Source organism: Solea solea, chromosome 11 (genome assembly GCF_958295425.1).
Source record: "Solea solea chromosome 11, fSolSol10.1, whole genome shotgun sequence".
In the NCBI taxonomy this organism is placed as follows: Eukaryota; Metazoa; Chordata; class Actinopteri; order Pleuronectiformes; family Soleidae; genus Solea; species Solea solea.
Genome location: NC_081144.1, coordinates 19,668,291 through 19,691,120, shown reverse-complemented (window position 1 = coordinate 19,691,120; position 22,830 = coordinate 19,668,291). Strand labels below are relative to the sequence as shown.

At 42.9% G+C, this 22,830-nt stretch overlaps 1 protein-coding gene across 10 annotated transcripts in view; it reads right to left on the bottom strand.

The window, feature by feature from the left end:
* The window catches only part of agrn (agrin), a 225,728-nt gene that overhangs the window by 26,296 nt on the left and 176,602 nt on the right, over positions 1-22,830 (bottom strand). For 9 of the 10 annotated variants that reach the window (XM_058643975.1, XM_058643978.1, XM_058643977.1 and 6 more), the window contains 11 exons: positions 21,488-21,607; positions 20,882-21,046; positions 19,330-19,473; positions 17,354-17,478; positions 17,113-17,218; positions 12,645-13,067; positions 10,151-10,276; positions 5,532-5,659; positions 2,870-2,984; positions 1,538-1,657; positions 954-1,361 (listed from right to left, as the gene is read on the bottom strand). In XM_058643975.1, the coding sequence (XP_058499958.1) occupies positions 954-1,361; positions 1,538-1,657; positions 2,870-2,984; positions 5,532-5,659; positions 10,151-10,276; positions 12,645-13,067; positions 17,113-17,218; positions 17,354-17,478; positions 19,330-19,473; positions 20,882-21,046; positions 21,488-21,607 (1,980 nt within the window). The remainder of the gene's footprint in view (positions 1-953; positions 1,362-1,537; positions 1,658-2,869; positions 2,985-5,531; positions 5,660-10,150; positions 10,277-12,644; positions 13,068-17,112; positions 17,219-17,353; positions 17,479-19,329; positions 19,474-20,881; positions 21,047-21,487; positions 21,608-22,830) is intronic. The other variant, XM_058643981.1, reaches the window with a different exon arrangement.

Sequence of the window (22,830 nt, the reverse complement as noted above, 5' to 3'; positions counted from 1 at the left end):
CCATTAATATAGGATATGGTTTATTGTGGCATAGAAAGTATTTAGTGTGCATGACTAAGGGTGAGGGTTGGTGTTACGTCACTGAAATTTGATCTAGTTTCCAAAATCTGTCACACATTTATCAAATGAAAAAGAGCTTTTCACAAAATTCACTAGTCTTACACATTCATGTGCACATGCACACACAGTAAACCTTAGTTTTTTGCTACTTAACATTTAGGATTATTAACATCAATTTCTGACACCAAGGCTCATTTTCCTTTGGTCCATCTGTCTTTCTGAGGAGAACTGCAGCTGATGAGCCCTATCTGTCCTAATGATATGACTGATCAAAGAGGCTTGTGTTTGTGTGTGTAGCTTTATGTGTGTGACTTCTATTCTGCCACTCTAACTCCAAGACACACACTGATTCTCACCAGCTAATCCCATCAAAGCTATTAGTATCAATTATCTTAGGGTGCAGCTGTGTGAAGTTGATTTTGTCCACCAAAATCCCAAACCGGTTGTACTTCCCGAAAAAACTTTCACTACAGATTTTCTGCAGAGAATTGTTCTCTCTGATCTACCAAAGTGTTAGTGAAGCTGACTTTTAAAAGGGAGTAGCGCTTGCAATTGTTTTACACATTGCATGTTACACCCACAGCATGTCAAGCTCTACAACATCTGTGTAAATCCCATTGAAGTTGTACAACCCAAGAAACTTGAAATTTCATCTGTCTGCGTGTTCTGCATTTTTAGTCTAGTCCTTCAAAAGTCCTGCACGAAAAGTGTGCCTAAAACCCTCTGTCACTGTAAAATCAATGTAAAGTCAAAGTCAGCCACTGGTGGTTTCTTTAAAACTGTAAACTCCTATATAAACTCTTATCATTTTATTTGAAATAAGCTCAAACTTTAACTGTTTGATTTAGAAGAAATACCCCTTTTAGGATAACGAAGGTTGGAGTGCCACTCACCCTTCTCACACACTGAGCCTCCTCGCCCGGCAGGACACTTGCAGATGAAGTCATTGCCGTCATCCTCACAGGTGCCCCCGTGCAGGCAGGGGTGGGAGTCGCATGGCTTTGGGGCTTTGTGATGAAACTTGCCCCTGAAGTGGACGATGGTGGTGACTGGAGGCAGCGCCGTTGTGGTTACAGCCACCGTGGTGGGGAGTGGTGTTGTGACGGGCGCTGAGGTTGTGGTGGTGCGTCTGGTATTGAAGGGCCTGCGGGTGGTGCCTGGCGGGCGGCGGGTGAAGTAAGGGGAGGTTGGTGGCAGCCTGGTGGTTGTTGTTGTGGTGGTGGTGGTAGTGGGAGCAGCTGTGGTGACGACTGCTGTGGTGGTGGTGGTAGTGGTGGTGAAGAAGGGGACGGAGGAGAGGCCTGTCAGCAATACAGAGGAGAACAACCAAAATTAGAGAAAAACCTTTAAGTACGCTGAGCCTGAGGTGCTGAGATTTCCTATTCAAACTGAAACCCTTAAAACCTTTGATAAATCACCTCATGAATAACTTAAAACTCCTTTTCAGTTTAGAAATCCCTACACATTACTGTATTACCATAATTGGTGAAGTGAATATTCTCATCCTCCGGCTTCTTGACGGCGATGCTGCTCTCTCTGGAGGCCTTCAGCTGTTTCAGCAAGGCTCCTTCCATGTCCTCCACTGTGTATCTTGTATCTACAATAAACCAGAGGTAAAAGCACTCAAAACAAAGGCCTCTGAGGAGCATTCCAAAGCAAATACAGGACTCAAGACTCTTTAGTGAGACACTGGATATATCAGAGAGCCCTGCATATGACAGGTGTCCTCCACGCATTGCCTGTCCGACTGTGTTCCAGATGAATTGTTCTCATAACGTTTGCTGCAGATGTTCACTTTACTGTCCATGGAGGAGTGTTGCTTAACAGCACGCACTGCCACGTATAAAGCCTGTGATGGAGGCTAAATGATGACACTCGTAAAAAAGACAGTTGAATCTTTGAGTGGTCAGTGTTGTACAACATGAACCACAGCACAAATATCATGCACGATATCTTATCAATTAGTTGAAAACATAAATCACCGATTGAACCATTTGCAGAACAAGAACAAGAGAAAATTACAGTAACTCACACCGAGTTGTTTTCTGTTTCATGTATAGTTTTGTTAACTGTTAGCACAAGCCAACCCTCTCAGTGGCACTGTACAGTATTTTGAGGAACTTATTGTGGCTTTGATAAATAACTAATACCAATCTGAACATCTACGCAGAGGTAAAGTCCGTCTCATGATGTTTTTCTTTGAGGCAAATTGTTCCAACCAAGAGATTACATTGGCACAGAAAAGAAAAGAGATAAAAATGAGTAAAAACATTTAGTGCCTCACAATATCATGAGCCAAATAAAAAATAAGAAAACACTCAGACACCATATACCTCTGCCAAGGGTGTACAGCACTGTTAAATTTGTCATCTTAATAATAGTAAGTTTTCAACCTGCGTGTGATTCTGCAGCAGTGTACACAGCAATATAAACTGTAATATTTGGGAGAATGGATAACTCCTTGTAATGTTTTGCACATAGAGGAACTGTGGAAAATTTAAAGTTAGGCATAACCACTTCGAGTTACGGTCACTTAAATCACCGTTTTATAGCTTTAGTGCCACTTAGTGTTCAGGCAAATTGCCAATCAATGTCGCAGGTTTACTCTGTGTGGATACACATGCAGGTACAGTGTGGCTACACAACTGACATCAAGGATAATGGGAAATCATGTCAAACAGGTCGGTAATAATACATATAATGGATGTAATGTTAAATATATAATTCAAAAACTGTTTTCTTTTGATTATGGAACACGTCTGTGCCTGACAACAAATAAGCTGAAAGGAAAACTTCAATAACCTCTCACCTGGTCTGAAGTGAGCCTCCACAAAGGCCAGGATGGATCTGCTGGGTGCCAGGTTACGGACACGGACAGTCATAAAGTCTTTGTGCACCTCTGATTTCCTGAACAACTCATTGAGCTGAAGGAGGACAGGGAGAGACATAGAAAAGGAGGAGGGGACGAACAGAAGAGAAGAAAAGAGATGATAAATGAGGGCTGGTAATGACATCCATGCTTTCATAGCAGCAAGTACATCATAGAGGACCCTCCTCTAGCTTCAAGGAATACAGAGTGTCTCTCAAATCTGGGTGCCGAGATGAAACTTATTGGGTGTGGGTGCACAAACTGACATTTAGCTGCAGCTGTGGCATTAATTACTGGAACACATTTTCAGCATGAGCTAAGATAAATGTCATGTTAGCCTGACATGTGCTCCTGATTGGTTTTGCCTCTGATACCCCTGCTGTGTGCATGTTGTCATAGCCAGAGGAGCTCCCGCACGGAGTGCGGGAGCTCCATTTGACTGAAATTTGACTGAAATGTTTCTTTAAGCCAACGGCAGCATTACGTTAGTTTGATGCTGCATTTCGCCAAACATAGAACGAGAGCACTTTCATGCTCAAAACACACAGAGTCTCAGTGTTGCCCCACAGTTCTGTCCTTGTCAGCCTAGTGGTAGATTAAACAAATTCACAAACAAGCAACAACAAACCAATCCTCCGCTTCATCTCATGAAATCACAGGAGCCACAGGGCCTGCTAACCCACTTTAGTGGAGGGTCCTCTTTTCCCATTCACTGTTCTAACAAAGTCCTCATCTGCATTTCTCTAAATCCACTCATTGTCCACAACATGATGCTCTCCACACAAAATTAGTGAAGAGAAATAAGTAGAAACTCTTACAATATTTGTAAAAATATAAATAACAAGTCATTTTGCTAGAGGTTTTGATGAAAAACACACTATTAGAAGTCCCCTGATCTTTTTCCACACCTTCTCAGTAACATTTCCTGATTATTTTATTATTATTGTTTTTATTCTTTGTGTCTTTGCACCATATACAGTATATACAGTATGTCCATGTTTTTGTGTGTGCGTATAAACTGTATGTGTTCGTGTGAGTTAAAAGATGAAGAGGGGGGTGTTTGCTTTCAAGTGGCACACCAGGCTTCAGAGACTCACTGGCTGAGAGCGTTAACGAGAGGAAAACACACACACACACACACACCCGCGCGCACATACACACTGCTGTGAGGTAGCAGATTAGGTCCCAGTGGGGGCGAATGACACCGATTCAGCAGCTAGCAGATGTGTAGTGTGTATACAGCCACACATACACAGGGTCTGGCTTGACAACAGAGATGTTTGTTCAAAGGTCTGACCTCAACAGAGAAAATGGACTGAGGAGAAGTGTGGCCAGGCTAAAGTGCTGGGACAAGCTGCAGAAGCTGGTGTACTCGCAGCAACTGGCTTTGTGACCAGCAACACAGATGGGAGTCTTGAGATGGTGGTGTCTGGTATAATGAAGCATTTGACGAGCAATCAACAAATTAGTCTTTGCACTAAACTGCTGGGAGCCATTAGGATTTTTGTTTTTCAAATTTTTACACAGTGTTTGTACTGAAAAATCATCTGTTATAAAAAAGATTATTAAAGCATGGACAATGATTCTCTGAAAAGCCCCTTTTTTATTTCCCTACTTTGGCTAAAAATAACTATTAATCCTTTTATAGGTATGACCTGAGAATATTCACTTTTATCAAAAATCAAATACCAGCCAGACAGTGTTGTCTCACTCTGATATGATGTATTGTGCGACACCTTTCTCACCATAGCCAGTAAATATGTATATATATATAAGTTGTTATCGAGAACATGCGAGCAAATTATTTCTTGGTGCCACTTTGAGTTGACAAATATTAATTTAAGCATTCATTTGGGATTTGTGTGTCAGGTTACTTAATGACTAACACTCCGTGCAGCTGTGTTTTGATCGCCACCAAACCACCTACACCAACATACAGTGTGCTTGTCAGTTTTTTTTTAGCTGAAAACAGCTGTTTGTATGGAACTGATGTCAGTGAAAGTGATGTTTTCTGTGACAACTCAAACAAAGACCTAAAAGGTGTGCAGTGCAAAGAATGTGATAACTGCTTGTGGATTCATTTTCTAGCGACATCTTTTCATTGCACAAGCTGTTTTCACACACAAAAATCCCACAGCATTCAGGTGACGAGTGGAGTGTGGGTCAAGGATGATGGAGGCGGTTATATTCCTACTTGTTCACTTTTCCATCTTTATATCAATTTTCCAGCTATATCCTCATATGGACTCACTCAGACATTTTCCAGAGATGTGACTCGCTGGACTTCACAGCATGACTGAATGCAAATAATCCATTGCTTAATCCCATAATTCTAATAACTTTAAAAGAGAAAATCGTTGTGAGAACCTAAATTCTACTGTGGTGTAACTACAACAATGTGGTAATAGCACATAGAATCTTTAAACTATATATATATATATATATATATATATATATATATATATATATATATATATATATATATATATATATATATATACATATGTGTGTATATTTTTTTTTTACACATGACTTGTTAAAGGTTTGCTCATATTAACTCATGTTAGCTACTGGCTAATTGTGTTATAATTGTTATACTTACAGCACTCTCTATGCTGCGGGCTGTCTCTCCAAACAGCTCTGACTTGGGGTCATCCATCTCCGGGGTGTAGAAAATCTCCTGGCCCTCCACACGGTCCAAGTGTAGGAAACCGCTGAACTTCATGGTGGCTGGAAGGGAAGGAGACAAGGAAAAAGGATGTGATACTGAGACACAACAGCTCAAACCTCTTTCTGTCTGCTCTCTCTTCCCACTGCCTTCACAAAGTGCTGGTTTTGGGTTAGTGATGGATTGTGCATGTGTTTGACAGAGGGAGGGTTGTGAGTGCGTTGCTGTGTGGGATTTGGCCCTTGCAGGTGGACGTAGTGGAGGTTGTGGTGATGAAAGAGATGAACAGTGGGATATGAGAGGAGGGAAAGGTAAGGTGGGAAAATGGGCCAGTTTTACCAGACCGAGACGTGTCCCAAAAGCTGACCAAGGCATGGAGGGCTGGGTAAAAAGACAACAAGTTAGACAGACACACAAGAACATGAAGAAGAAACAGCACACACACACACACACACACACACAAACATTTAAGACGAAACAGCCCAAAGCCACTCTCAAAAGTGCTTTCTTCAGCAAAGAGAATGCCTCCCTGTACAACCTTGGGGGTTATGTTGTCCAACATCTATCAACTCTCTATACAGTTTCCACGTACTGCTGCCTGAGAGGAGACGACTTGAAATAAAACTGAAAAAGGAGTGGATTTGTGCACCCATGCATGTGTGTGTGTGTGTGTGTGTGTGTGTGTGTGTGTGTGTGAAGTGAAGAACAGAGGAGCATGCAAGGCACTGACGCCGGGCTTTCACGCCGCTCGTAATCAGCAGAACAAATTGCCCAAATCAATCATGGCTGCCCCTGCCTGAGCAACAACAGGGAGAATGGGAAGAGCACTTGTATGATTATCGTGAAAGATAACTGTAATTGTCTCCGTAATGCCACCAGACCACTGACTGACACAGCCTGGTTAAAATTGCATGAAAAGGACAGCAATAGCTGCAATAGACACACACCCCTTGTTTCCTCCGTCCCCTGTGTCTTTACTTTCACGGGCTGCACACATCGATTCAGATGTGATGGCAGCCATAAAATAAAGGCAAACAGATGAGGTCTGGCTGATAAGATGAAGGGTGGAAAAAAAAGAAAGAAAGAGAGGGGCCAGAGAAAGAGAGATCTGACTTTTAATCTGCAAAGAAGACAAACATCAGAGAGAGTGATTTTCTAGCCCACTGCCGTGATGGACGTAAACAGAGAAAGAAAGAGTGATAAAAGAAGGAACAGCACTATTTGACTATCAGATTCTGGTGAACTGGAAAATATAATGGATTTGTTAAGACTTCCCTTAGCATGTCATTAACCTCACATGAGCATTTGCAGGCCATTAGTTTTGATGTCATATGTATTGTATTGTTTAAATGTGGAAGGCCTTTATTGATTTCCCAGAGGAAGATATGTCAACATCCAATATTCTCACAATTAAAATGAGGATCTAAAATGCATTTTTAGAACTTGGGTGTACAAATCCTTTAAATGTCTGTTTGCTTAGTAAGCTTCTGCTTAATGGTACACTTTGGCTGGTCTGTCTGTAGCGGGATAGTGGCTTCCATAAAGCAAGGCCTTTGCCTAAAATACATACAAGGCTTATTCTGAGGCTAAGAAAACCACATTATTTTGCTTTAAAGAGATTAAACACTTATACAAGCAAGCTATAGTCAATCAACTCTAACCCGAACCCTAAATATTACACACTGGACATTTAAAACAAAGACCTGGTATACTTGACAAAGTATTTCAACAGGTTCTAAAGGTGTTTTAAATATCTCCTTGTGTTGTTTAGCATTAGCCACTTCACCTTTTCATGTCTACAATGAACAATTAGCTGCATTCATTAGGGGACAACTGGGTGTATGTCAATAAACTGGACGGTGCAGATGGATACACTAGCATGAAGGACGTGTCATTTCACTTCTAATGAGTGGAGGATTGGCTAAGCCCTTCTTAAGAGAAAAAAGATCCGGCGTATTGATCGGCCTTTCGCGCTGCCTGCTTTTATTGGTAACACTTGAGCTGAATGAAGTATTGATCGCTGGTGTGTCGTCATTGCTTGCTGAGATAAATATTTACAGGCTTTAGGGATTTGCTACAACTGTTGTCTCACAGCTAAAACCTGCGACTATTGCTGTCTGGCTTTGGGTCCAAATGCCATCAAATCCAACCTAAACAGATGCAGTGCTCCATGTTTCACCTCTGTTTACTCTGAGATTCTGAGAATTCTGAGAAAGAAATACATGTCAGAAGGCTGTGAAAGGCCAGAGGCGGCCTCATATCTCCAGCTGATGCTGTGGACAGTGTGGCACTGAATGTGCTGGTTTACTGGGAGGCTATGGAATGTTCATGCCAGAAATGAAAGTCTGCACACACAGAGCAGATTTCGACAGAAGGATGGCGGGCAGGGGAGATAGAGAAGCCTTTTATCTTTATGAACAGTGTCTGGCACAAGGCACTGATTGGTACACCAGTGCTTGCCGGCCGCTGGAAGTCTCTCGACTCTTCTCCACTCTTCCCACTCAACTCTAAAGAGAAATGAACTGATGCAAGACTGGATTGAGACTGACTGGGTTGAGCGAGAGTTAAGACTGAGATATAGCTCAAGAGGGAGATTGCAAACAGTGGAACTGACTGATAAAGAAAATGGCTCAGAGAAAAGTGGTGGGAGATTAAAAGAAAAGAAAACAAGGTACAGTAAGTTAGAAAATGCAGGAATAGAAAAACAGAGGATTATTTGTACTTCAAGACACATGGGTTCTAATATGGTAAGTGTTTAAACAGAGTTGGGGAGGCGGCATCAAGGCCATAAATGACTCATGAGACAATTTGATGGGCAAGTCAATTCATAGATTTTATGTTAATGTAAAAGACAAGAAAGTGTGTCTGGACATGCTCCGTTGAAAAAGGTCAATCTCAGACATCATTAAAGATGCAGCTAAACGAGATGAGTTGCAAGGACAAAAGTGTTTGGATTAAGTTAGCGCTCGCTGGCTGAGACAGAGTGAGACTGAGTGCCCAACAAGCGGCTGTTACAAGATCACGACCTAACAAACTGTTATCAAGGCAGGAGTTAGCGGTGAGTGTGCCGATGGCTAAGACACTGAAAACCTCATTGACCTTTTGAATGCGTGCTTTGTTGCCGCAGTGCAGCTGCAAGCAACAGACAAAGCGAAATTGTCCCTGAGTGTCAGTTCTTGACAAATCATTTTTAAAGAGGATTACTTATGTGGACCATAACTTAAAAAAAAAAAAGGGCAAGGCCAGCAATGTATGCGTTTTATCTGCAATGGTACAACGGATAATGACATCATGTGCATGTGATCACTGCCAAGATTGATGTGAGGGAGGGTTTAGCCATGATGGCTCTCTCAAAGGTAAAGATATGATTGAGCAAGGTGAAACTGTCTGCATGTATCACCATCATCATCATCATCATCATCATCATCACAACCATCTAAATTTGCAGCAAAGAGAAAAAGAAAAGACAAGCAGTTCCAGCCAATGAGTAAAAAAGGTCAGTGTGAAATATGTGTACAATAACGTCCTACGGCTGACATAGTAAATGGCCCTTGAAAGAGGAAAAGGTTCCCCCTTCCCTGTAATAAACCAAACCTCATTCAAAATTATGGAGAATATCAAGGGGAAAAAAAATGTACTCGGAGTCTGACAGGAAAAGACTAATATCAGAGTCAGGGTGTGAGGTGTTGTCAAATTCATAAACATGGATTAATTATGTCAGACTTAATGTTTCACTGCTTGTGTATTTTGCCAATATGATAATTTAAATATGAGGGAAGTGATTAATGAACGCAGTGCTGCAGAAAAAATATCACCTGTTCAGCTGGGTGTTCAAGGCAGATGGCAAAGTCTTACTATTCCCTTCCCTATACAGTAATGCTATGTAGATTTATATCATATTGTGTTGATTCTCAATTCAGCAACAGACTAAGGTCATAAACTGAAGAGAATTGACAAAGATGAGCAACAGATGTGTGGATCAGAATAAATAGTCATTCATTTGCATGTGATGTCAGTGCTTAACAGTGACAAAGCCTGGTTAGAAAACTTCATTTAGGATCACGTTGATGTTTGTATTGACACAAACTACAATAAAACACTTCATACATGTATCATTGTATATCCATATCATCTCATCACACCAGATTGGACACAGAGGAGAAACAGTAGATGAAGGCAACTGGACTTTCTTGGGTTTAGAATTGGAATTAGAATATGTTCTTTTTGCACACACACCAATTTGTAAATAAAACCTCTGCATTTAACTCGTCTCTATTACACAGGAGTGGTGAACATACACACGCCGGGTGCAGGAGCAGTGGGCAGCACTTAGTATCTACACCCTGGGAGCAATGGGGATTCGGATCCTTGCTCATGTTTACCCAGCTTGGGATTTGTACTGGTTGATTACAAGGATGATCCCTTTGCACTTGGCCATGCAGCTGCCCATACATTAGATAATAGTCCACTTGCCTTTGAAAGATACCATGACCTAGATGAATGACAACCTTCACAGACATGATATGGAACGTAAACATTCAGGTAATACTTACAGGGGCAGTTGGTGCCCTCTGGAGTGCTGGATGGTGTCTTGCCATCAGGACAGCAGCCAAAGTCCGTGTTGTCACAGGATGACCTGTCTTCAGCTTTGGGGACAGTAGTGCTTGACACTGTAGGACCTGGGGGTGATACACAGGAGCTCATAATAATTAGTAACGCTAAATAGACCAGTTAAAGCCAGTTTATGTTAGAGGGCGGATTTTACGATGATGTGTGATGTAACCATTCAGTGTGTTTCCTAAGTTAAAAGCTACAACTTGCAACTCTTTGGATTTTTATTTTCTGGGTCTAAACAAGCTCTTGTTTTTGCAGATGGTCATGTGTTTTCAGTCTGCTGACCAGTGATTGGATGCTAATAGAGGCATTGTCAGGCGTGATTATATAGCATTTTCATGGGGATTGATTTTACACCTGGAACTCATTTTGTCAGGCAGAGAACACATAATAGGCACAGTTGCCAGTCATGTCACACACAGAGCACTTTAAATGAGTTGGGGGTAGGGTGGCGGTAACTGTTCACTGCTGATTGGGTGGCTGACAGTAGCCTTCAAGGCTTGCCAAGAGGAAAAATATACTGTCCTTTGAGCTACAGTCACTGTATATCTGGCTATCTTGGGACATAAAAGTGGCTGGTGTTTCTCATTGAAGAATGAGAGTGTGTAACAGCGGCAAACCTCCGTCCTCTCTAATAGTGGTGCTGGCAAGCGGGGTGTCTTGGTCGAGGCGGCGCAGTTTATGGCTATACAGAGATTAGAAATAATTGCGGAGGCAAACAGCTATAGAGGCTAAACAAGTCGTAAAGACGTCAGAGGCAAGGGACGTTCTGCTCAAGGACTCCCGGTCAAAAGGAGGAGAGAGCGGAGAGAGGAGAGAGGAGAGAGGAGGTGGTGGTGGAGGGGGCACTTTATAGGGCATCTGTTAGCGTGTGGTCTGCAGATTTACAAATGCTGGGCTGAAGAGGAGAGTGGTGGTAGTGTTGGGACGGGGATGCTGCATGACTCCACCAGGAGCCATGAGAGCTGTCAAATAAATACACAAACGCGCGCACACACACACACACTAACACACACACTAACACAGAAGACCAAAGATAAGTGCAAATTTCATTAGAGCATTGTTACACATACAACCAACCACCTTTGACCTGCTCACATTTATATGCTCAGGCAGTGATATGGGCACTTGGCTTTGGTCAAACTGAGTGACATGAAGAGGGGGAGATACGCCCAAATACACATAGAGGCTTTCACACCTATTATTTTAGGACACTGCAATGACTTCCATTCAGCTGGACAGCCTAAACAAAGCATAATCCCTGACTTAACAATAACCAGTTAACGCCTAACCCTAAATTTAGCCTAACCACAACTGAAACCTAAACTTATCCAGCTCCTCAGAAATGAGATTGCGCCTCATTCGGACCAGGTTTTGGTCTCCATGAGGACTACTGGTCCTGACAAAGTCAATGTTAATGCACATGTACATAAAAAAATGTCATGGCACACCACATAAATATGAAATAAAAATACCTTGCACTGTATTATCCTCTGATCTGCTCATACAATGCACACAATAAGAACACTTTATTCAGTAGCAGTATACACACAGCTACACCAGGTCTCCCTAGCAGACAAGCATTATGCTTCTCAAGTCACTGAGCACTCTGGTCAGTCTCTGACAAGAAGATAAATCTCTGGGAGAGAGAGAGAGAGAGAGAGAGAGGGAAAGAGGAAGAGGATGAGCAGAGGAAGAGCACTTTGTGACCATACTGTTCCATCCATCCTATCCTTCTCGGGCAAGCTGTCAGCCAAGGTGGGTATAGATGAAAAACAACAACAGAAAAAAAAAAGCTGTGATTGAAAAGTCTCAGTCAAACCTTTTTGTCCAAGTACAGGTCCAGAAACCGCAGCTGGCTGTTGCAGTCAGGAGGGCATGTCGTGATAGATTTGAGACTAGTCATGTGACAAGATACACAGCCTCCATATACACTCACACCTCAATCTCTCAGTCACATCCGTCTGTCAAGTAAGGCTCCAGAGATCCACAGATGCGGGCCAACAGTTGCATCTAGCTTGCCGAGAGTGAATTTTACAGAGCCTGGATTTGTTTTGCTAGCTGTTGAGAGCGAGTGCAATGGGAGAAAAGCATGGTGAACCATGCAAATGCATTTCTTTGTGTCTGAAATTGAGATATACATCTTATGGGAGATGAAATGACACTATCAGAATGTGTTTACATAGATTTGCCTGCCTGGGTGTGACATTTCTCTCCTGCAGCTGGTACTGTCAGGAGGGAACACACTCACACACACACACACACACACACACACACACACACACACACTGACTTTCATTAAACTTTAAATTAACAGCTGATGGCATTAATGTGTTGTGACCTTAGCTAAAAAGAAACCACTTTTAAAAAAAGCCCCTAAAACAAAAAAACACAAAGCATTGTGGGTAATGAAGTGAAAGAGGAAGGATTTACCGACAGGTTCCTCTGCCCCACTGGCCTCTGTTGGAATGCCGCTACCCGCTTCCTCTTCCTGCTCATCCTCTTCTTCAGGTTGGTCATCTCCACTTGGGTCCCCACTGCCTGAGCCTTCGAAAGAGATCACTGCGGCGGAGGGGGCGGGGCTACTGCGCAAGGAGGCGGTGGTGGCAGCAGTTGACTGCGGCGGCTGGACGTGGATTGGGGCTTGGTGGGTTGTTAGCACACGGTTGTGGGTGGGTGTGGATAAGGGGGTGGTGGCCGTGGGCCGCTCGTTGATCTCTGTCCTTGGAGGCGGGATGGCCCACACCATGTTAGGGTGAAAGGGTGCTGGGGTGGTGATGGAAGCGGCAGCGGTTGAGCTGGGGATGGTGGTGAGGGGATTGAGGGTGGGTCGCTCTGCCAGTTCAGAGATGGTTTCTGGTGGAGGGAAGGGCAGGAAGCAAGGAATGATTGAATGACTGAGCAAAGATGGAAATGTTTGATTTTGCAGTGCCTAACCTCATTAAAATACAAAGGAACAAATTTAGCCAATAAACCATATCAAAGCCACTGCTTCTGACACCATCTTTACATCTGTGTTTACTGAACGATAATGGCCTTTTATATCACTCTTACATCATTATATTATTACGTTAAAAAATAACACACTCCCATTAATAAACACAAACTGATAAAAAAAAGATATCTTTTACCTTTTTTGGCAAACCTTAGGAAATGAAAGGATGTGAGTATGAGGTGTACCCAAAGATGACACAATGCTTTTAAAGTAAAATGCAATGAAGGGTTTTTCAGCTTGAGATGAGTTATGTTTTCAGACAGGGTTAAACTATCCTAGTTGGTGTCAATGCATAGTGTTTTGCAGTATGTTTTTGTGTGAGCACATATGGAATGCATTTGTGTATTGCTTGCATGCTGTGCCAATGCCTATGAATTATATATCCATATTCAAATGCTGCCTTCCAGTTGCAAAGCTTTAATCACCAACAGCCAGCGCCTCCGGTGATGAATGATTGATAGAAATGGGGCAAAAAAAACAAAAAAAAACAGCTTTAACTCTGGCTTCAAAGACGGCAGACTGCTGCTCGCAGAGAGCATGAGCATCCATCAACGCCACCACAAACACTCTGCTGTCAACAGACGCACACAAACACACACACACACGGCAGGAAAATAGAGGGAGAGGGAGAGAGAAGAGGCTCTCTGCAGAGACCATCATTACCAATGCAAAAAGCTCTGGTGCAAAAGGACAAACTGTCTGCGATAAAAGAACGATAAATAGGACAAAAACTCCTGAGGGGGAAAAGTGAGTTGGCGGAGAGATACCGCGTAAGTCCTTCACATTCAGCTGAGGCACGAAGGCTTGACAATACTCTGCCATTCCTCTTATACTTCTTCATGTCCCACGAGTGCATGTTTGTCAGCATGGATTAAAACAAACCCTACACTGTAGATGTGCGCTTCATTAGGATTCATCTTATGTGTAGGCTTTAATTACACTACTATAATCGCAGAGTTGATCTACAATTATTCGCCGAGGTGTGAAATGCGATACCTACTGAGACGGCAGAAAGCTTGGGAGGCACGCACGGTGTCAGCTTAAAGCTTGGCGGATCTTTGTTGAGGGAGAGATTTGGAGTGGAGTGCATAGAGCGGTGATGTTATCACCTAGAAGGGTGGCATGCATTGCCTTTCCTCATGGATACACCTGTCAGTCAGGCACCAAGCTTAGCGTCAGACAGCTTGCTCTCTGGGAAATGCCTTATGTACTGTATGTTTGTGTGCACTTGCGAATCTTGAGTCGTGAGGTCCTATGAAATTGGATAAAGTAAAGGAAACAACGCACACATTTCAAAGACCAGCGGCACTGATGCTTCTCTTAATCAGGTTTAACAGTCCATTTGCATCTGTTCCTGCTTTTTTCCTTCTAGTAAGGCAATGGACAGTCATGTCATAGGGTGGGAGGACATAAAAAATCACTGTCATCTTGGCTTGTCTCTGCTGTGCACTTATTGTTGAAAAGTGCTTATTGAGATTGTTGGAGGTGTCAGCCAAGCGCAGTGAGGAGAAGGAAACAGGACACACAAGACCAGAGCAGACAATAGAACCACAGTGCCAAGAAAAAGGAAATGATAGGAACAAACTGCTGAAAGAAACCGGATTAAATCAGCATGAAAAAACAGGTTAACAAAGCAAGGAGTGGAAGAATAAAGGCAAGACAAACAGAGTGAGAGCTCGAAAAATGGGAAAGAATATCTGAAAAAATTGTGAGAGCAACAGAACCCTGACTAACACGCAGGCGGAGGGCTGCTGGGGCCATATGCTGACACTCGTTGCCAATTTGCTGCAAACCTACAGGTGATAGCACCATATGGGAGAGGCAAGTCTTTGCCAACTTGGTGGTCATTTTCCTCCTGGTTCTAGAATTTACTCATTGATCCAAATACCCTCCCTCTGGTGGTGTGGTGCTCTCATTTTCTTTTTTTCTTTTTTACTGGATTTCTCAGATACTGCTTCATCTTATGCAGAAAAACTGGAAAGAAGCAAGAAAAAAAAACTCCTCACACTCTGTGTGGCTGTGCTGCCTTTTAGTTGAGAGACTTCAGAAAGAGCTGGGTAACATCAGTTAGTTGCTAGTTCTCTGTCACCGGCAGCAGGATTTGAAGGAGCTTTTCTTTCTGGATAGAGAATTTCTCTCAGCTGTGCCCATTAGTGGCAGACTGTGCAGTAGCAGTCACTCTCTGCAGTATTAAAAAAATTTGTAAGGGATAAATGATAAAAAAGATCAATATTCACTTATATTCATTTATATAAGCCCCTGGTATTGCTCTCTTGTCAAACTACATAGCAGCTTGGTGAGCATTGGCATGCCACAGTGCTAAGGCAGGGCGCCTGGGAACTCGGCATGTAAGCAGTGGTGAGGGGTGGAGGCAGAGCAAATGCTAATTCGCACCCAGCCACACGTGAAATGAGCTTGAGATCTAACCCCTGAGCCGGCAGCAGCAGCACAGCCACTACCTGTGGTGCGACCACATTTGGGATCAAAATTAAAAGATCCTCTGTGGCTGTCGGTGGTCCCGTGTGCTCGTCTGTATGTTCCTCCCCTGAGGGTTTGATAGCGAGAGAGTTTGCTGTGAGGCGTCTTCTTGCCTTCTCTGAGCAGTAGGGTTAGGTTAGGGATTACATACAACCTACACCCCTATTGCCAGGCAACAGAGGAACATGAAACCAGACAGCATTTTGACTCCTTTTGCTGGTAACCTACAGCACTGAATTACTAATTACCAGATGTTCGGGGACTTATCAAAGCCTTGTTGATCTTCTGCTGAGCATAATTTCAGTTTCTTTCTTTGGGTGCCTGCAATTCAACTTTTACCATGTCAGCAGCCTTGTTTCCTTTGAATATGGCAGTAAAGCACACACACAAGACGGATAAAAAGGATCCTTTGCATTTCGTGACACAGTATTAGGACACTTGATCTGTGCCTACTGAGCAATGAGGTGGATTAACATTTCTACACCCAAAATTGCTTGACACCTGGCAGTGGCTCATAGCCAGAACCACACAGCTGGCACTCTACTTCCCCACTGCGCTTGCCGGCGGCGTCTCTAGAACCCTGTTGTGACGCAGGCTGGCAGACAGCACAACAACTTCACTGTACATGAAATCCGCGGCCTTGGCACATGTCCTAGCGCCTATTACACTGATCCAAACATTGTCCATCGGCATCTGGACCAAAGGGCAGGGGCTGTACCTTTTAACCTGTACATATGCACATACCCACATAGCATTGTGTGCCAGGGCAGCATGCAGCTGCAAGATGACTTATGCATTTGCCCGCAGGGGGGTTTGAAGATGTAGCTAAATCCTGACAGAGGTGCAGCAGAGCAAAGAGGAAGTGTCACAGCAAAGCTCAGACTCCAGTCAAACTGCAGAACCCTTGGATTTATAATGCTTCAGTATCACACTCTTTGTTATCCCAACATTTCCCCAACTCTGCACATGATATTGCTCCCACCCACCATTTCATGGAAAAAGACAGGGCATGACTTACTGTACCCCCCCCACCCCCACCCTATAAATCAATCTAGATTTATAGAGAAAAGCAAACTTTCTCAGAGAACTTGAAAGAAAGGGACTGCAAACATTTCACTGTGATATTATTAACTCATCAGAAATGTGTCATTTGCAATGAAATACTTGGAGGTGGCTTTACAAGAATCACTGCTCATACTGATTTTTATGCAGGTAATTTCTTGTAGAGACACAGTTCAAGCCAAATATGTTTTCCCATCACTGTCCTTACTTTCTGGGAACGAGACAGAAAGATGAGAAACAGGAGAAACAGCAGGAGAGGGATAATTTCAGGCTCACAGCACTGCTCATTATTTTGTGAACGGGGCTTGACAACAGTTGGCCATTCGTTCGACGTGTGATGCATGGAGGCAAGGATGGGGCTCTCACCTGTGCACTGTCCAAAATGTTGCACTGTGATGTCCTTGTCTTGCCTGCAGGCTATGGTCCTCAGCTGGCACTGGTCGGCGTAGGTCACCCCATCTGAGCCACACACCTGCTCCATGGTGACAGAGATAGAAAGGAGGGAGTTTAGAACACATGTTCCCTTTGGGCCACAGAAACAATGACTTCCTCTTCATGCCCGTTTGCAAACTTGTGGATCAAATTACAAATTATTATTTCTTCCCACCTTTGTTTTGTTTCTCTCATCACAGTCAGGTGAGGGGCACTCGCAATGAGCTTGGCCGTGAACCTCAATGCAAGAAGCTCCAAAACTGCACGCTAACTCTTCACATGACGTCGGAGCCTCAGGACCTGTGGAAGACATGGGTTCCTGCTGTTACACTCTCTACGCAGCTCCACATTCATACAGTTTATGTTAATGGGGAATAGTTGCTATATGAATTCAGATGTGTAGCAATGTGAAACTTGGAGTTAAATAAAAGGTTACATTTGCATCAAGACTCAATGTGTCACAATTACAAGACTTTTGCTTACTTTAGTTGATCAAGCAAATGTCCACCTGTATAACAGCCGTTAAATAAGTTCTCAATGCATGATTAAGTATGAATGTAATCATACAAGAATGACTGTGTCTTTAGTGCAAACACAGCATATTACGAGTGCAGCTCTTACTGTGACTTTAACGTATGATGTCAGATAAAGAGTATGCTTTAAAGCAGCGATGTTGGCCCTAGTGGGCCACAACGGTACTGCAGGTGGGCTGTCATTAAATATAAATACTTTTTTGTTTTTCAAAAACCTATGTAGATTTTAATAAATAGAAATGATGTGTTATTTTCAAGTGATATTTCATTTTGTAAATTGTTATTTAAGTTGATGGAAGATTACATGGAGCCCAGCTGTAATAATTACACGCACGTGTTAAAAGATATGCAAGTTTAGAATTGCACTGCATTTTTGTTTCCCCCACGCTTACATGAAAACAGTTTGGGAATAGCTGCTTTAAAGCATACTGTTTACTTAGGTAAAACACGAGAACGCTGTGTAGACGAGAAGACAAGATCCTCTTTTTGTGTCACCCACTTGACTTCACAGATCACAGGGACAGGCTGACAAAGGATTGGACGGCACTAGCTGTCAATTGTAAGGTGTTAAGCTTCATCATTTATTTTCCTCTAAATTGTAACAAAATTGATGTGCTAGCATGAGTCGTTCGGGGACTCTGACCCACAGCTGCGTGTCGGAGCTATATTTTATTACTCTGCAAGATTTTCTACACTATGTGTAGAGTGACATGTTTTTGCTTCTTGGACATCACAGTACAGAAGCAATGTAAGTTGCCTTCATGTCACACCGTGCAGCTTATTTGTGGTTTCATCCATGCATTTTCTCTGAATTCCTTTGCTGAGGTACAGAAGTGTACTCTTCCAGTTGTGCACTCAGGATCCTTTGGCTTTTATGTCTTGAAGCCTTGGAGGTTGCCACGGCAGGAGCTGCAGCTGGGGAGCTCAGCAGCATCCGCTGGCCAACCTTGAGAGCAGGGTGTTTGCATTGTTGCAACATAAAAGGGGTTTAGAGCACCCCCCAACCCTTGGCTCCTTCTTTCATGTGCTAGCACCTCTCAGAATCAAGGCTTTTCATCTGGCAGGGTGTGTGGCAGTGTGCCCTACCACTGTGCCAGGATTGCCGGCTTCATTAGGCGTTTGACTTCCTGTCGATACCTGATGGTGCATCTTAATCAAGGAGCTACAGGCTCCCACAGCATGAACTAAACTTTCCCTCTATTGGATTTTTAGCTTGTGCAACCACTGGGGCTGTTTTCATTTTTAATCTAAGTGTAATCAATAGTCCTTATGCTGGAGTGTAAACATGGAATTTTAAATAAATGATCTAAAATGGTGGGGGGAAAATAAAACATCAATGAACAACATGTCATACAGGTGTCATTTGTACACTCAGGTATTTTACTAATCACTATTGATTAACTGCCAAGCAGCCATTCACTCCTGAGCCAATAAACCAAATGGATGTGAAGAGCAGACAGAGAAACAACTGGGCACTGCGAGGCTGATCCACGGATCAGATGAGTGACAGAAAAATACTTCAGAATAATAGAGAGAAGATGGGAATTAAGTGTGTGTGTGTGCACGTGTGCGTGTGTGTGTGTTTTACTAACACTCCACTGGTTGCCTCTCTTATTACCTTTGTCGCAGCCGTTCATGCCCATCTTGCTTCCATCTGGACATACGTTGCACTTCATGCCTTTCACTCCCGTCTTGCAGGAACACAGACCCGACATCTGCTCACAGTCGTCCCGGACTGAGCCTGTGGCGTCACAGTTACATGCTGCCATGGAGTGGAAGAGGAGACAAGGGACAGAAAGCTTGATGAGCGAAAATATTACAGTTCCAGACAGCGACAGTCAGGGAAGGATTAGCTTGCTTTACATAGTGTGTGTTTTTGAGGCGACTGTAGCCTCTAAACCTTATTTTGGGTACATAGTTATCTTAGTGTTAAAGGTGGAGAACAGTTCATTAGGCCTTGTGGGCTTTGAGAGAGGAGACGAAGGAGGACGAGGAGGTGGAGGAGTATGTAACAGAAACACAAGAAAACAACCGCAGGGAAGGACATCAACCCCATCATGTTCATAGTCAATGATGTGTTTTCCCCCTCTTCTGCTGAACATGGTATTGGTGTGCAGTGTGCTGCTGCTGCTTGCTGTGTATGTGTAAACCTTGTTAAGGTCAGGCCACGGGTGAGGCACCTGCAGGCTTCCTGCTGTTGACTGAAAATACCCTGTAGCTTTGGAAGCGAATGTCCTGTGATACCTCAGCGGCAGGGTACGAGCTGGTCACCATATTGCATTAGACCTAGACAAACAAGGGGCCCTGACCCCAGCACTCACTGGAATACAAATGAATACAGTCCATTCAGTACACGCTCAATATGACTGAGGGGCTTTAAAGACAACTGATGATGCACTTTTTTTTTACTGTTTACTCCACCTTTAAATACATTAGTTTTATTTTAAACTGTAAGAAAACTAAAATTTCACATTAGCATTTTGTGTTTTTTTAGATAATACTGTATTTATTCTTCTTCAACTGTTAATTTCTTATGTGCTCTTTTTAACCATTTGTGGTAGATTGGAAGATACAGTGTATTCTTGCCATTGTCCATGTAATAAAAATATCTCTGGTCTATCTCTTCAAGTCGTTCATCAGTGTTTGTACAGAATATTAATGTAAACACTCCAATAACATGTAGAGAGGTGACATTGTGTGAAGCCATTTTGCATATAAACAGAGTTAGATTAGCAGCAGTCCTCCATCCTCTCTCTCTCTCCTCCTCTTTATCAGCAGCACCTGCAGCCTCACAGCAGGAAACCACTCCTCTTTCTGTTCTTCTCTCCTCATTATTTCCTCATCTGTCGGAATTTTAGATAAAGTGTCAGAGCTTTTCTTTTTAACATATACAATATGTGATCTATACATAAAATTCTCTAATTCTCTAATAATAGAAATGCGACACTTAACAGAACCAGTTTCCCTGTTACTTTGTATACAGTGGTTTCACCGGAGACCACGTCTGAACGATCATTATGAAATTACTGGAATGTTATTTGTGAAAAACCACAATGTTGAAATTGAATGTTGTTGAAATGCTGAAAAACAAAAACTTGTTGTTGTTTTGGTGAGTAACATCACAATAGGATGAGTACACCAGCTCAGTCAACAACAGAACAAGTGCTTACGAGTGCAGCCGCTCATGTTCTCTGTCACGATGCCTCTGAAGTTCCAGAAGCCTGGCTCACAGCGGTCACACTTCTGTCCCCCAACACCTGGCTTACAGGAGCACTGACCAGTGGCTGGGTCACAAGTTCCCTTGTAGGAACCATAGACGTTACACTGACAGGTACCTGAGGAGAACAGAGCAACATAAAATTCACTTTCAACCTTTACTGGTTCAACCTTTTTAACTTGAATCCCAATCCCTGAGTAACTAGACAGGAAGCTGTTTAGGTGAGATTCCTCTGTACAAAATCTCTGAGTATCTTTCTCATCTCGTACATTTTTCTCTTTTTTCTGCAAGATACAGCATTTTATCCTTCAACTGTGTGCTATCAATATTCAAGATCACCATTTTTCTGTTGATAGAGAGAGAGATTATTCCAATTATTCTATGGATTAAGATGAAATGTTTTCAGTTTCTGCAACTGTGAAAGTGGAACCAAAGTCAAAGACAATATGCTGAGACAGCCTGATGCTATCTACACTTTTTTTTTTTTCATTTTTGGAGGGCACACAAGAACTCAAGACACGGGAGGGCTAAAAAGGTCAGAAAGGAACATAGAACTTACTGGGACATCCAGCCAGACCCACTCCTAAGGCAGCCGTCATGTTGTCGGAGCAACAGCCGTACACAGACAGACTGCAGTGCTGGGGCACTCTCAGCTCAGGCAGAGAAGTGCCGGCAATCACTGATGAGGTAGAAACAAAAGGGGAGTACAGAGGGAAGCAGAGAAAGAAGAAGACTAACATCAGAGCAGGATTTAGACAGCACAATCTCGGCGGAACATGAAACTTTTTTGCTAACAATGAGTTTGGCTTGAGGGCCAGAGGTGGGGAGGCTGGCAGCCGGCTTGTAGATAACAATTCTATTTTCAACTTTTTCACACAATAGCTCAAAATCAGGGGGAAATGATGCTATTACCCCCAGTGAAAACAAACAATGGCCCTGCTAGTGAATGTGCGGGCTGACATTTGCCACTTTCTAGGAGGCATATTCTCTTCATTTGTTGTTGTTCTGCTATTATGGAATTGTGGTTGTTGCCCTACAACCTTCCAGAAAACACACAAATAAATAAATAAAATCCCACAGCATAATGTGAAGGAATCTGCCTGTGCATAATGCACGGAGACCTCCTTTGTCTATGGATGGGTCACACTGCAGTGTGACAGCTCTGAATACAAAACTACAGTGAACAAAATAAAAACGAATGTGTACCCAGAACCTGGTGTTTCTCCTGAAATTGGACCAGAATAACAAAACATTCAGTGGGAGGAAAAGAGGCGTCCATTTAATGGCAGCGGCAAATACATCATTGTTCACATTTTCTCCAGGCTTTGGAGTGAAAAACCAAAATTGCAGATATAGACAGTAAAAACCTTTCCTCTCTTTTTTATCTGTCTTTTTCTATTTCCCTTCCGATCACTTTCTCTTGTGTTGCTCATTTGGAGTTTGGAGGCTGGAGATACAAGGGCCATAAATCACAATGTTACTGGTGTGGATATGAGCCGCAGCCTAATGCTGATGGCTCGGCTCACTCTCTTTTCCAGTGCTTTCCCACTCCAGAGATGGTCTTTGGACACAGTTCATTTAACTCGCCACTTTCCAGAGCTCCGTTTCTGCTATCTGTACTGAGCCTATTAGGACAAGAACTTTTAATTTCATATGTTCTTCCACCCTTCAAGGGTTTTTCCTCTTCAGTGGCCATTGTCCAGGACAATGCAACTCACCGTGATGGGCAATATTACCCTTGTATTTTCAAGGTCTGCTGCTGTGCTTTTTCTGCTGCACTGGCTATAGCAGTTCTGTTGTATCCCGGCAAGGGAACATCTGCGCATAAACATATAGGTACTGCATTTCTTTGGATTTAACCACAATACTTAACCCAGATGTTTGCAGGCAGCTATAAAGGAT